This window comes from Piliocolobus tephrosceles, chromosome 16, assembly GCF_002776525.5.
Source record: "Piliocolobus tephrosceles isolate RC106 chromosome 16, ASM277652v3, whole genome shotgun sequence".
In the NCBI taxonomy this organism is placed as follows: domain Eukaryota; kingdom Metazoa; phylum Chordata; class Mammalia; order Primates; family Cercopithecidae; genus Piliocolobus; species Piliocolobus tephrosceles.
Window position 1 is genome coordinate 30987529 of NC_045449.1, and position 12850 is coordinate 31000378.

The window sequence follows — 12850 nt, forward strand, 5'->3', positions numbered from 1 at the left end:
TTCCTTCCTTCCTTCCTTCCTTCCTTCCTTCCTTCCTTCCTTCCTTCTTCCCTTCCTCCCTCCCTCCCTCTCTTTCTCTTTTTTTTTTTTTTTGAGACAGAGTCTCCCTCTGTGGCCCAGGCTGGAGTGCAGTGGCCGGATCTCAGCTCACTGCAAGGTCCGCCTCCCGGGTTCACGCCATTCTCCTGCCTCAGCCTCCAGAGTAGCTGGGACTACAGGCATCCGCCACCTCGCCCGGCTAGATTTTTGTAGTTTTTAGTAGAGACGGGGTTTCACCATGTTAGCCAGGATGGTCTCAATCTGCTGACCTCGTGATCCGCCCATCTCGGCCTCCCAAAGTGCTGGGATTACAGACTTGAGCCACCGCGCCCTGCCGTCGTCTCTCTTTCTCTCTCTTCTTTTCTTTTATCTTTTCTCTCTTCTGTCTTCTCTCTTCTCTTCTCTTCTTTCTTGCTCTGTTGCCCAGGCTACAGTGCAATGTTGTAATCTTGGCTCTCTGTAACCTCTGCCTCTGGGTTCAAGTGAGTCTCCTGCTTCAGCCTCCCAGGTAGCTGGGATTACAGGTGCCCACCACCATGCCTGGCTAATTTTTTCTATTTTTAGTAGAGATGGGGTTTTACTATGTTGGCCAGGCTGGTCTTGGACTCCTGACCTCAGGTGATCCACCTGCCTCTGCCTCCCAAAGTGCTGGGATTACAGGTGTGAGCCACTGTACCCAGCCACATTTTCTATATATAAAATTCATCCCTTTGCTACTGCTTATATGCTGATGATTCCCAAATTTATAATATCCATTCCAGACCTATCCTCTGAGATCACTTGTTATGTTCACCTATTTATGTGGCATTTTCATTTGAATGTCCCATAGACATTAAACTCTTGATTTCCCCTACCTTCGTCATAAATTTGATCCTCCCCCAATCTTCTGCATCTCACTAAGTAGCACCTCCAGCCACTCTGTTCAAATCAAAAAACCTGGGAATTACACGTCAGTTCGGTTGATTCTCTCTCCAGTATTGACCTCAGTACCTTCACTTGCCATCACCTTAGTCTAAGCCTTAGCACATCAACTCTTGCTTGGCATACTAGAATGATCACCTAACTAGATTTCCTGTCTGTGTTATACTCTTGCCTCCTGATTTCTTGCTGCACATAGCGTAAGATACAAAATTCTTGTTTTTTTCATTTTGAGACAAGGTCTTTCTCTGTCACCCAGGCTGGAGTAGTGCAAACAGGGCTCACTGCAGCCTCAACCTTCTGGGCTCAAGCCTCAGACTCCCAAGTAGCTGGGTCAATAGGTGCATGCCACCATGCCTGGATAATTTTTAAATTTTTTTGTAGAGATGGGTTCTTACTATGTGGCCCAGGCTGGTCTCAAAGTCTTGGACTCAAGTGATCCTCTCGCCCCCACCTCCCAAAGTGCTGGGATTACAGGTGTAAGCCACCACACCCGGCCTAGATACAAAATTTTTAACTCAGTTCATGAGACCCTGAATGCTCTGACTTCTGTCAACTTCCATTTGCTGACAGGGCTTCAATCATATTGGCCTTTCAGTTCTTCTGAAAGGTTAGTAGGCCAATATTTTTCCTATCTCAAGGCCACATGCACTGGTCCTTATGCCTAGAATTCACTTTCACTGTCTTTGATCACTTGAGGTCTTTATCCTTTAGGTTTCAGATCAAATATCATTCCCCAAAGAGGTTCTATTGTTACAGTGTTCCTTTTTTTCCCATTGCGATAGCATTTATCGTGATTTGTAATATTTTTAGTAGTATATTTATTTGATTGCTTGTCTCCATTATACTGTAACATGAGCGCAGAAACCATATATTTTGTTTATAGTTGTATACTCATGATTTTCTATAGTATATAATAGTCACTCAGTAAATACTTGTTGAAGCCAGGCATCATGGCTCATGCCTATAATCCCAGAGCTTTGGGAGGCTAAAGCAGGAGGTTTGCTTGAGCCCAGGAATTCGGGACCAGCCTGGGCACCATAGAGAGACCCATGCTCTACAAAAAAAAAAAAAAAAATTTTAATAGCTGGGCACAGTGTTGCACGCCTGTGTTCGTAGCTACTCAGAAGGCTGAGGCGAGAAGACTGTTTGAGCCCCAAAGAGTTTAAGGCTGCAGTGAACTATGATCGTGCTACTATACTCCAGTCTAGGCAGCAGAGCAAGACTGTCTCTTCAAAGTAAATAAAAACATAAAATAAATGCTTGTGAATAAATGGTAGAGGTGTAAAGATTGGGAGCAGTCACAAAAGTTAAGAGTAGTAGTTTTTATTTTTCCATTTTCATTTTTATTTTATTTTATTTGAGGGCAGTTGTGCAATCTTGGCTCACTGAAACCTCTGCCTCTCAGGTTCAAGCAATTCTTGTTCCTCAGCCTCCCGAGTAGCTGGGATTACAGGCATGCACCACTAAGCCAGCTAATTTTTGTATTTTTAGTAGAGGCAGGGTTTCACCATATTACCCAGGCTGATCTTAAACTCCTGACCTCAAATGATCCACCTGCCTTGGCCTCCCAACGTGCTGGGATTACAGGCGTGAGTCACCACACCTGGCCAATAGTTTTAAAATTATACATATTATGTATTTGATTTCTGTAGTAGATTTAGGATTATTCAAATTTTCATGTCTTTCTGGGTGGAATGGAAAGTTATGAAATTTATCAATTTTTTTTCTAAAATTTCAAATTTTTTGGCATAAAGTTTGTAATAATATGCTTGGTTTTCCTGCCTGTAGGATTTATAGTGATTCCCTCATCCTCATTCCTGATATTGACAATTAGCATTTTTGGCCGGGCGCGGTGGCTCAAGCCTGTAATCCCAGCACTTTGGGAGGCCGAGATGGGCAGATCATGAGGTCAGGAGATCAAGACCATCCTGGCTAACATGGTGAACCACCGTCTCTACTAAAAAATACAAAAAACTAGCCAGGCGCGGTGGCGGGCGCCTGTAGTCCCAGCTACTCGGGAGGCTGAGGCAGGAGAATGGCATGAACCCGGGAGGCGGACCTTGCAGTGAGCTGAGATCCGGCCACTGCACTCCAGTCTGGGCGACAGAGCGAGACTCTGCCTCAAAAAAAAAAAAAAAAAAATTAGCATTTTTTCTTGTATTTTTATCAGTCTTAGTAGAAATTTATCAGTTCAGTTGGCCTTTTCAAAGAACTAACTTCTGGCTTTGTTGGTATCCATCTCTTTATCTCTGTATTCACTCATAAATTTGTCTTATTATATTCCCCAGGCTTTGATGTAAATTCTCATTATCATTCAATTAAAATACTTTCTTAATTTCCTTGTGATTTTTTGACCCATAAATTGTTTAGAAATATATCAAGACACTTGTGGATTTTATTACCTTTGTTATTGATTTTTAGTGTAATCCATTGTGTTCAGAGCATATACTCTATGTGATTTCAGACCTTCAAAATTTATTGATACTTGATGGCTTAGTATATGGTCTATTTTGATAAAGTTTCATAAACGCTTGCAATGAATGTATATGTTGCAGCTGTTGATTATAGGTTATATGTATGTTAGTTCAGTTTTTCAATTGTATTCTTCTGTATCTTTCATTTTTTTTTTTACTTGTTATATCAGTTGCTGAAGAGGAAGATTAAAATATCCTACTATAAGGATCTTATGACTGGGCACGGTGGCTCACACCTATAATCCTACCACTTTGGGAGGCCAAGGTGGATGGATTACCTGAGCTCAGGAGTTTGAAGCCAGCTTGGGCAACATTGTGAAACCCCATCTCTACTAAAAATGTAAAAAATTAGCCTGGCATGGTGCCACACGCCTGTAGTCTCAGCTACTCGGGAGGCTGAGGCATGAGAATCACTTGAACCTAGGAGGCAGAGGTTTCAGTGAGCTGAGATTGCACTCCAACCTGAGTGACAGAGCAAGACTCTGTCTCAAAAACAAAACAAAACAAAACAATAAGAAAAAAGATATTCAACACAATAGAAATATGGGGAAAAGATTTCAACAGGCACTTCAAAAGAAGATACCAAATGTCAAGTAAGCATATGAAAAGGTGCTCAATGTTACTATTCATCAGGGATTTGCAAATTAAAAATACAATGAGTCAAACACATATCCCAACCAAAAAAGCTAACATTAAAAAACCAGCAATATCAAGTGTTAGCAAGGATATAGAACACATTGACTCTCACACATCACTGGTAGGAATACAAATTGGAACAGCCACTTTAGAAAACTATTTAGCAGTATCATTTAAAGCTAAACATGCACATACCTCACTAGTAAGCAATTTCATTTTTTTGTATATTCCCAAAGGAAATTCATTCATCCATCAAAAATCAACTATAAGAGCAAATATTGTCAAAATTCATAAACAACCCAAATGTCCACGAATAGTAGAATAGGTAAGTAAATCATGGTATATCATATGATGGAATACCATACAGAAATGAAAATGAACAAACTACTTCTGTATCACAACATGGATGAATTTTTTTTCCCATAAACTCAACCAAGTGGTAAGCGTAGATACATTTTATACACATAAGGCCAGGCATGGTGGCTCACACCTGTAATCCCAGCACTTTGGGAGGCTGAGGTGGGAAGATCATTTGAGGCCAGGAGTTTGACACCAGCCTAGCCAAAATGGTGAAACCCCATCTCTAGTAAAATTACAAAAAAATTAGCTGGGTGTGGTAGTGCGCACCTCTAATCCCAGCTACTTGGAAGGCTGAGGCAGGAGAATCCCTTGAACCCAGGAGGCGGAGGTTGCAGTGAGCCGAGAGTGTGCCGCTGCACTGCAGTCTGGGTGACAGAGCAAGACTCCATCGCAAAAAAAAAAAAAGATTTTATACACATAATATTGATCAAAAGAAGTCAAGACATTAAAGTACATACATTATATAACACTATATATATGAAGTTCAAGAGTAAACAAGACTGATTAATGGTTATAAAAGGTCAGAGCAGTCTTTATCTTTAAGGGAGAATATTGACTGGGAATGGACACAAGTGAACCTTCTGGGACTCTGGAAATATTCTGTATCTTAATGAGGTGATTGGTTATATGCCTATACATATATTAATTTTACATATATATGTTTTATACTTAAGATTTTTCCACTTCATTGTATGAAGTTTTGTCGGTCATTAAAAAGTCGATAAAACAGGGAGGACTTCCAGGTATAGCTGAATGAGGAGATTGGCAGATCTTCAACACAAAAACCAACTATAAAGATAGACAAAATGGACAAAATTAACCATTTTAACACTCTTGAAATCAACCAAAAGGCATACAATAATTTGAGAAAATATTATGGTTAAAAAACTGCTAAAATTCTGTGAAGCAGTAGGAGTTTGTGGTATTCTTGTCTGGGATTGTTCCTATTCCCCTTTCCCCAGCTGATTCGTCATGGAAGTTTTGCCAATGTGGGTAGACCATGAAGACCAGCTGCTTTGATGCTGCGGTTGAAGGGAATTTGCTCAGTTTGGGTGGTGGATGATGTCCATGCTTAATGGCATTGTTGGGAAAAGTGTCCACTTGGCAGTGGGTGAATGGCACAGGCCAGTGACTTTGCCAGACTGAGGCCTGTTTGTGGTTGGAACAAGCATATTTCAGGCTGAGACATGTACATGCACAGAAGAGACATGATAAGGCTCAACAGAAAGTCACAGCTAGGGCAGACTTGAAAAACCTGAACTTTGAATGCGCTGCTCTGTATCCCCCATACTTCGGACGCATAAACAGAGGACAAAAGCCTTTCTAGCTTTAAGTATATGAGGATAAACTCTATCTAATCATTGGCTACACAGACATAGAGGTGACTCCTCAGAAGCCACATTTAAACATAAAACTAAGAAATAAAAAGAAAATGAGCTGAGACATCAGCGGCTGCACACTGTTGGGGAAACAGAATTCACAGATTTAGCTCAGGCAAATGATTAAGAAAAGACAGAAACAAACTGTAGTAACAACAACTTTCATGGGTGAAAGAAATCAGAATCCAAATTGTTCATATGTTCAGATGTTCAATTTGTAAATTGTTCATATGCTCAATTTGTTTTCTAATCCCATGACAGGTTATATTCAATGTTTAATTAAAAAGCATGAGACATGTAAAGATACAGGAAAATGTGATCCATATTTAGGAAAAAAAGAAGTCAATAGAAATTATCTGCAAGTGTCCCTAGATACTGGATTTAACAAAGGTTTCAAAGTAGCGATTGTAAACGTGTCCAAAGAACTAAAGGGGCCGGGCGTGGTGGCTCAAGCCTATAATCCCAGCACTTTGGGAGGCCGAGACAGGCGGATCCCAAGGTCAGGAGATCAAGACCATCCTGGCTAACACGGTGAAACCCCGTCTCTACTAAAAATACAAAAAAGTAGCCGGGCAAGGTGGCGGGCACCTGTAGTCCCAGCTACTCGGGAGGCTGAGGCAGGAGAATGGCGTGAACCCGGGAGGCGGAGATTGCAGTGAGCTGAGATGCGGCCACTGCACTCCAGCCTGGGTGACAGAGCGAGACTCTGTCTCCAAAAAAAAAAAAAAAAACAGAACTAAAGGAAAACATGTTTAAATAATTTTTAAAAATGTATTTATTTATTTTTTTTTTATATTTTATAGGGACAGAGTGTTACCATGTTGCGTAGGCTGGTTTCGAACTCCTGGCCTCAAGTGACCTTCTTGCCTTGGCCTCCCAAATCTCTGGAATTACAGGTGTGAGCCACTGTGCCCCATCTTAAATACTATTTTCTTTTTTTTTTGAGACAGAGTTTCACTCTTGTTGCCCAGGCTGGAGTGCAATGGTGCGATCTTGGTTCACTGCAACCTCTGCCTCCCGGGTTCAAGCGATTCTCCTGCCTCAGCCTCCCGATTAGCTGGTATAGCCATGCTCCACCATGCCCGGCTAATTTTGTATTTTTAGTTGAGATCGGGTTTCTCCATGTTGGTCAGGCTGGTCTCGAACTCCTGACCTCAGGTGATTGCCTGCCTCTGCCTTCCAAAGTGCTGAGATTATAGGTGTGAGCCACCGCGACTGGCCCCTTAAATACTGTTTTTTAAAGCATGATAACAATGAATCAGTAAATAGAACTTCTTAGCTGAGTGCTGTGGCTCATGCTTTTAATCCCAGTGCTTTTGGGAGGCAAACGGTGGATTTCCTTACCCCAGGAATTTGAGACTCCATCTCTACAAAAATTTTTAAAAATTAGCTGAGCATAGTGGCACATGTCTGTGGACCCAGCTACTTGGGAGGCTGAGGCAGGAGGATGACTTGAGCATATTGAGTGTTTGCACTGCTGTATTCCAGGCTGGGCAACAGAGCAAGACTCTGTCTCAAAAAATTAAAAATAACATAAAATAAATAGAAATTCTCAGTAAGAAAAGAGAAATGATCTTTAAAAATAAGCAAATGAAACCAAAGAGGATATACCTATGGCAAATAAGCACATGAAAAGATGTTTTGTAACTAATAGTTATTAGGTATTAGGAAAATGCAAATATTAATTAGTATTAGGAAAACGCAAATTAAACTAGCAATGAAATATCATTACACACTTATCAGAATGCCTAAAATAAGAAATAGACACAATATCAAAGGTTTGTGAGAATGCAGAAAAGTTGGATTTCTTGTACATTGGTGGTGGGAATGTAAAATGATACAGCCACTCTGGAAGATAATTTGACACTTTCTTTTTTTTTGAGATGGAGACTCGCTCCGTCGACCAGGCTGGAGTGCAATGGCGTGATCTTGGCTCACTGCAACCTCTGCCTCCTGGGTTCAAGCGATTCTCCTGCCTCAGCCTCCCGAGTAGCTAGGATTAAAAGAACACCACCACGCCCAGCTCATTTTTTGTATTTTTATTAGAGATGGGGTTTCACCATGTTGGACAGGCTGGTCTGGAACTCTTGACCTCAAGTGATCCATCCGCCTCGGCCTCTGGGCTTGGGATTACAGGCATGAGCCACCACACCTGGCTGATTTTATTTAATTTCTGTCAGCAGTGTTCCACAAGTTTTAGTGTACAAGTCTTACACCTTTTTTGCTCAATTTATTCCTATTTTATTCTTTCTGATGTTATCATGAACAGAATATTTTCTTAATTTCATTTTTGGATTGTTCATTTATAGCTAGCATACAGAAGTATAATTAACTTTTCTATATAGATCTTACATCCTGTGATCTTGATAAACTCATTTAAAAATTTTTTGTTAACAACTTTACTGAGATACAATTCACATACCATACGTTTCACCCACTTAAAGGGTACAATTCAGTAGTTTTTAGTATATTCACATAGTTATGGAACCATCATCACAATAAATTTGAGGACATTTTAATTTCATTATATATGTCTTTTTTTTTTAAAGAGATGAGGTCTTGCTATGTTGCACAGGCTGGACTTAAACTCCTGGGCTCAAGCAATCCTCCTGCCTCAGCAGGAGGTAACTGGGACTACAGGCACGTGCACCATGCATGGCAATTTTAGAACACTTTTATTACCCCCCAAAGAAACCCCAAACCCAATAGCAATCACTCCTCATTTCTCCAATATGCTCCCCAATCCTAGCCAACCACTAACCTACTTTCTGTCTTTATAGATTTGCCTATTACAGACATTTCATATAAATGGAATGATATGTGGCCTTTTGTGACTGGCTTCCTTCATTTAGCATAATGTTTTCAATGCTGTAGCATGTATCAGTACCTCATTTCTTTTTATGGTTGAATAATATTTCATTGTGTGGAGATACCATATTTTGTTTATATATCATCAGTTAATGGATATTGGGGTTTTTGTTTGTTTTTTTGTTTGTTTGTTTTGAGACAGAGTCTTGCTGTCGCCCAGGCTGGAGTGCAGTGTCGTGATCTTGACTCACTGCAGGCTCCGCCTCCCGGGTTCACACCATTCTCCTGCCTCAGCCTCCTGAGTAGCTGGGATTACAGACGCCCGTCACTATGCCTGGCTAATTTTTTGTATTTTTAGTAGAGAAGGGGTTTCACCATGTTAGCCAGGATGGTCTCTATCTCCTGACCTTGTGATCCGCCCGTCTTGGCCTCCCAAAGTGCTGGGATTATAGGCGTGAGCTACCGCACCCTGCCGGATATTGGGTTGTTTCTATTTTGTGGCTATTATTAATGTTGTTATGAACATTCATGTATAAATTTTTATGTGGATGTATGATTTCCTTTCTCTTGGGTATACAATAAGGAGTGAAGCTGCCAGATCATATGGTTCATATGGTGAGAGTTTAGTTTATAAGAAAGTGTCGAATTAGCCAGGCCTGTAATCCTAGCACTTTGGGAGGCCGAGACAAGCGGATCACTTGAGATCAGAAGTTCGAGACCGGCCTGGCCAACATGGTGAAACCCCATGAAACCCCATATGCTAAAAATACAAAAATTACCTGGGCGTGGTGGCAGGCACCTGTAATACCAGCTACTCAGGAGGCTGAGGCAGGAGAATCTCTTGAACCCAGGAGGCAGAGGTTGTAGTGAGTGGAGATCGTGCCAGTGCACTCCAGCCTGGGAGACAGAGTGAGACTCCATCTCAAAAAAAGAGAGAGAAATTAAATAAAATCTAAATAAATGGAGAGGCAGTCCATGTTCATGGATTAGAAGACTCAGTATTGTCAAGACAGCAGTTCTTAAATTGATGTATAAATTCACAGTCCATATCACATTTCCAGCAGCCTTTCTTTTTCTTTCTAGAATTTGACAAGTTGATCCTAAAATGTACATGGAAACAAAGGACCTAGAATAGCCAAAACACTTTAAAAGGGAGGGTGAAGTTGGAGGTCTTCATACTACCTGATTTCAAAACCTACTATAAAGTCACAGTTATCAAGACCATGTGGCATTGCTTCAAGGCTAGGCATACAGGTCAGTGGATCAGAATTTAGAGTCCACAAAGAAACCTTTAACTATATGGCCACTTGATTTTTTTGTCAGAGACACATCCTTGATCCAAACTTTCTCTGCTTGTAAGAGCCCCAACGTAAAACAGTCTCTCACAGTGTGTGCTGCAGTATAAACTCAGACTGCGTTGCAGTCAAGCTAGCGAATGCATCACTGTCTGCCGGGTAAACTGCTACGTCATCCTTGGTGTTTGGCATGTTACAATGCTGGGATCAGTGTGGGCTTCTAGTTGGATTTTGTGCCAGGTATGTGTCTACGCTGGACACTGTTCATGGTAGATTAAAATGGGGATGCTTTAAATTTGGAGAAATGAATGTGGCTTTTTATTTATTGTATTCTAATATTAAAGAAAGATTGTGAGCAGCAGCATCCATAAAAGATGTATATAGATCTCTAGCTTTGCTTTTGGACCTGGGTATGCTGTGTTAGTGTTTGGTTGTTGTAGAAAGATCTCTTTGATGAAAGGAAGTGTAAACTCGATTACCAAGTGTGCCTCTTTAGTATATTTTTCTGATATAGTTGAGTGCAAAATAGTATGCCTTATTTTACATTTAGTGCCTTATTTGCATTTTTGAATGTTGAACTTGTATAACAAGTTTGTTTTGTAGACACTTAGGTGTGTGTAAAATTGAGCAGCTTCTCATCTGTGGCTACTGAACTGTCCTGAACAAAGGCTGCAGTGCTCTATTTTTGAGGCTGGTTATTCTGAAGAGTCATAAAGATAGAAGGGCTCCTCTGTGTCAGCATGGTTCTTTAAAGGGAAAGTAAACTGGACTAACTTAATGAGCACTGGCACATTGTGGAAGGGATGATGCAAAGTACACAACAGAGAACAACCAGGACTTCCCTTTTTTTTTTATTATAGCTGGTTGTCATGTTGGGTGGCCTAATTGAGTTGCTTGCAAATTTGGGCAATCTGAGTCTTTACAACTTAAGTTGCCTGAATGTCCTTCAGATCAATGTTTGTTGTAATCATTTATCTTTTATCTGATTATTTAACTTCTATCTATGTTTCAGGTCATTTGTGTAGTTCTATTTTCAAAGGTTTTCTTGGAAGCTTAATATATTCTCAGCATGGTTGGCATCAGATTGTTAACTATTTCTATCCAGCATTTTGATGGGAATAAATTTTTTATGGTTCACGATTCAGGTTAGATTTGGTGTACAGGCCTGAGGACTTGCCTCAGGAAGTTGTCATTCTATAGATTCTAAGCTTTAGGGTCTTTTGCCATTGATTTTTCTCCTAATACACAGAATATCATGAGCGTCTACTTAAGTAAAAGCTAAAAACAGGAAGATATTACAATATAACATTCAGCTAGTGTTTATTTCTTTCAGAGATCTGTGGCAAATTTGCTTTCATAGTAATATATGTGTCTTAGTAAGTAGTCTTTCTAGGCAGGATTTTTCCTTCCCTGCTTAAGGGGGTTAGACCTCCAAAATATTTGTCAGGGTCCCTTTTCCTTTTAAGGATTTAACCCACATCTTTTCTTTTTTTTTTTTTTTTTTGAGACGGAGTCTCGCTCTGTCGCCCAGGCTGGAGTGCAGTGGCCGGATCTCAGCTCACTGCAAGCTCCGCCTCCTGGGTTCACGCCATTCTCCTGCCTCAGCCTCCCGAGTAGCTGGGACTACAGGCGCCCGCCAACACGCCCGGCTAATTTTTTGTATTTTAGTAGAGACGGGGTTTCACCGTGTTAGCCAGGATGGAACCCACATCTTTTCTATATCCCTTTTGTACCAGCTCCATTCTTATTCTCAAGCTTTGATGCATAAAACCTTAGTTTAGGTGTCTGTATGTACCACTACTCTGGCCTGAAAATTAGAATCATGGCTCACACTTGATTCTAGTAGTGGCGTGTTTCCTTTCTACTTGATTTGTTTCCCAGCTGACCTGCTTTTCCCCACCGTGCAGTCTGTTAATTGGTATTATTTGCTTTGATTGGATCTCAGAAATTACCTCTTTAGACCAAGCTGTCCTTCTCCATCTGGATTTCATGTGCCCATTATTTTCTTGGCTTAATTGTCCTTGTAAACTTCATCTTTTGGCCCTGGGCTTTCCCTGTCATGTGCTCCCGGCAGCCAGGAGAGGCAGTGGAGCTTTTCTCCATTGACTGTCAGAAGAAAGTGACTGTTGTCGAAACATGCTTGCTGCAACTGAAGGAGAGCTGCTAAGATCTATTTTCTAGTTACACAAGCTTTTATATTTCTCCCTGGCTCCTCTCAGTTCCCTTGGGAAATCAATTAAATTCTGTGTGTAAGCTAAGCGTGTGGAGGAGAGAAGATGCATAAAGGAAGAAAGGTGGGGAAAGAAGGAAATTGGGAACAAATTAGACAAAAAGACTATAGTTTGAGGCCATCAGAAGTATTCTAGTCTGACTGAACCCAGGCCAAGAAGTAGGCAGAAGGCACAGCATCTCTTGTCCTCCTGGGTTTTAAGCAGCTGCAACAGAAGGAGGAACTGCGGCTTGTGTTTACAAGGCCGAAATCTGAAGAAAAAGCTTCCATTCCTTTGCCATCTTGATATGGAGGGTTCTCCAGAGGAAAATAAGGAAATGAGATATTACATGCTTCAAAGGTAAGTGTTAGGCTACCACATTTGGGTAATATATGTATCTTTAAAAAAACAGTAAAGTACTGACAGCTAAGCCCTGAAATTTATTTGATCATTTCTTTTCTATCTTTAAAAAATGAAGGCTTTTTTTTTTAAGAAAATGAATAAAAATGGGCATATTGGCTCCTGAATTTCTAAACCTCTATTTTACATTGAGAATTTGAATAAAAGATCCCTGAGCCCATGTGTGATATTATAGCTACGTTGAAAACAAGCACCCCATGCAGACCTTGCTGTGCTATTATTTCCTGAAGGGAACCTCAGATGTATCAAATTTACTCCCTGGATTTGGCTAGTATTTCCAGTAAAGTCTCTTCAACTGCTGGAAAGGA

General features: G+C 40.7%; 1 protein-coding gene across 5 annotated transcripts in view; it reads left to right on the forward strand.

Annotated features, from left to right (window-relative positions):
- ACACA (acetyl-CoA carboxylase alpha) overlaps positions 1-12850 on the forward strand; it is a 344091-nt gene that overhangs the window by 114005 nt on the left and 217236 nt on the right. The window contains exon 1 of one of the 5 annotated variants that reach the window (XM_023204708.2): positions 11982-12482. The exons of the other annotated variants lie outside the window; for them this stretch is intronic. Within the exon in view, the coding sequence (XP_023060476.1) occupies positions 12430-12482 (53 nt within the window). The 5' untranslated portion in view covers positions 11982-12429. Of the gene's footprint in view, positions 1-11981; positions 12483-12850 lie in introns of those variants that run through there. 5 annotated transcript variants of the gene reach the window in all.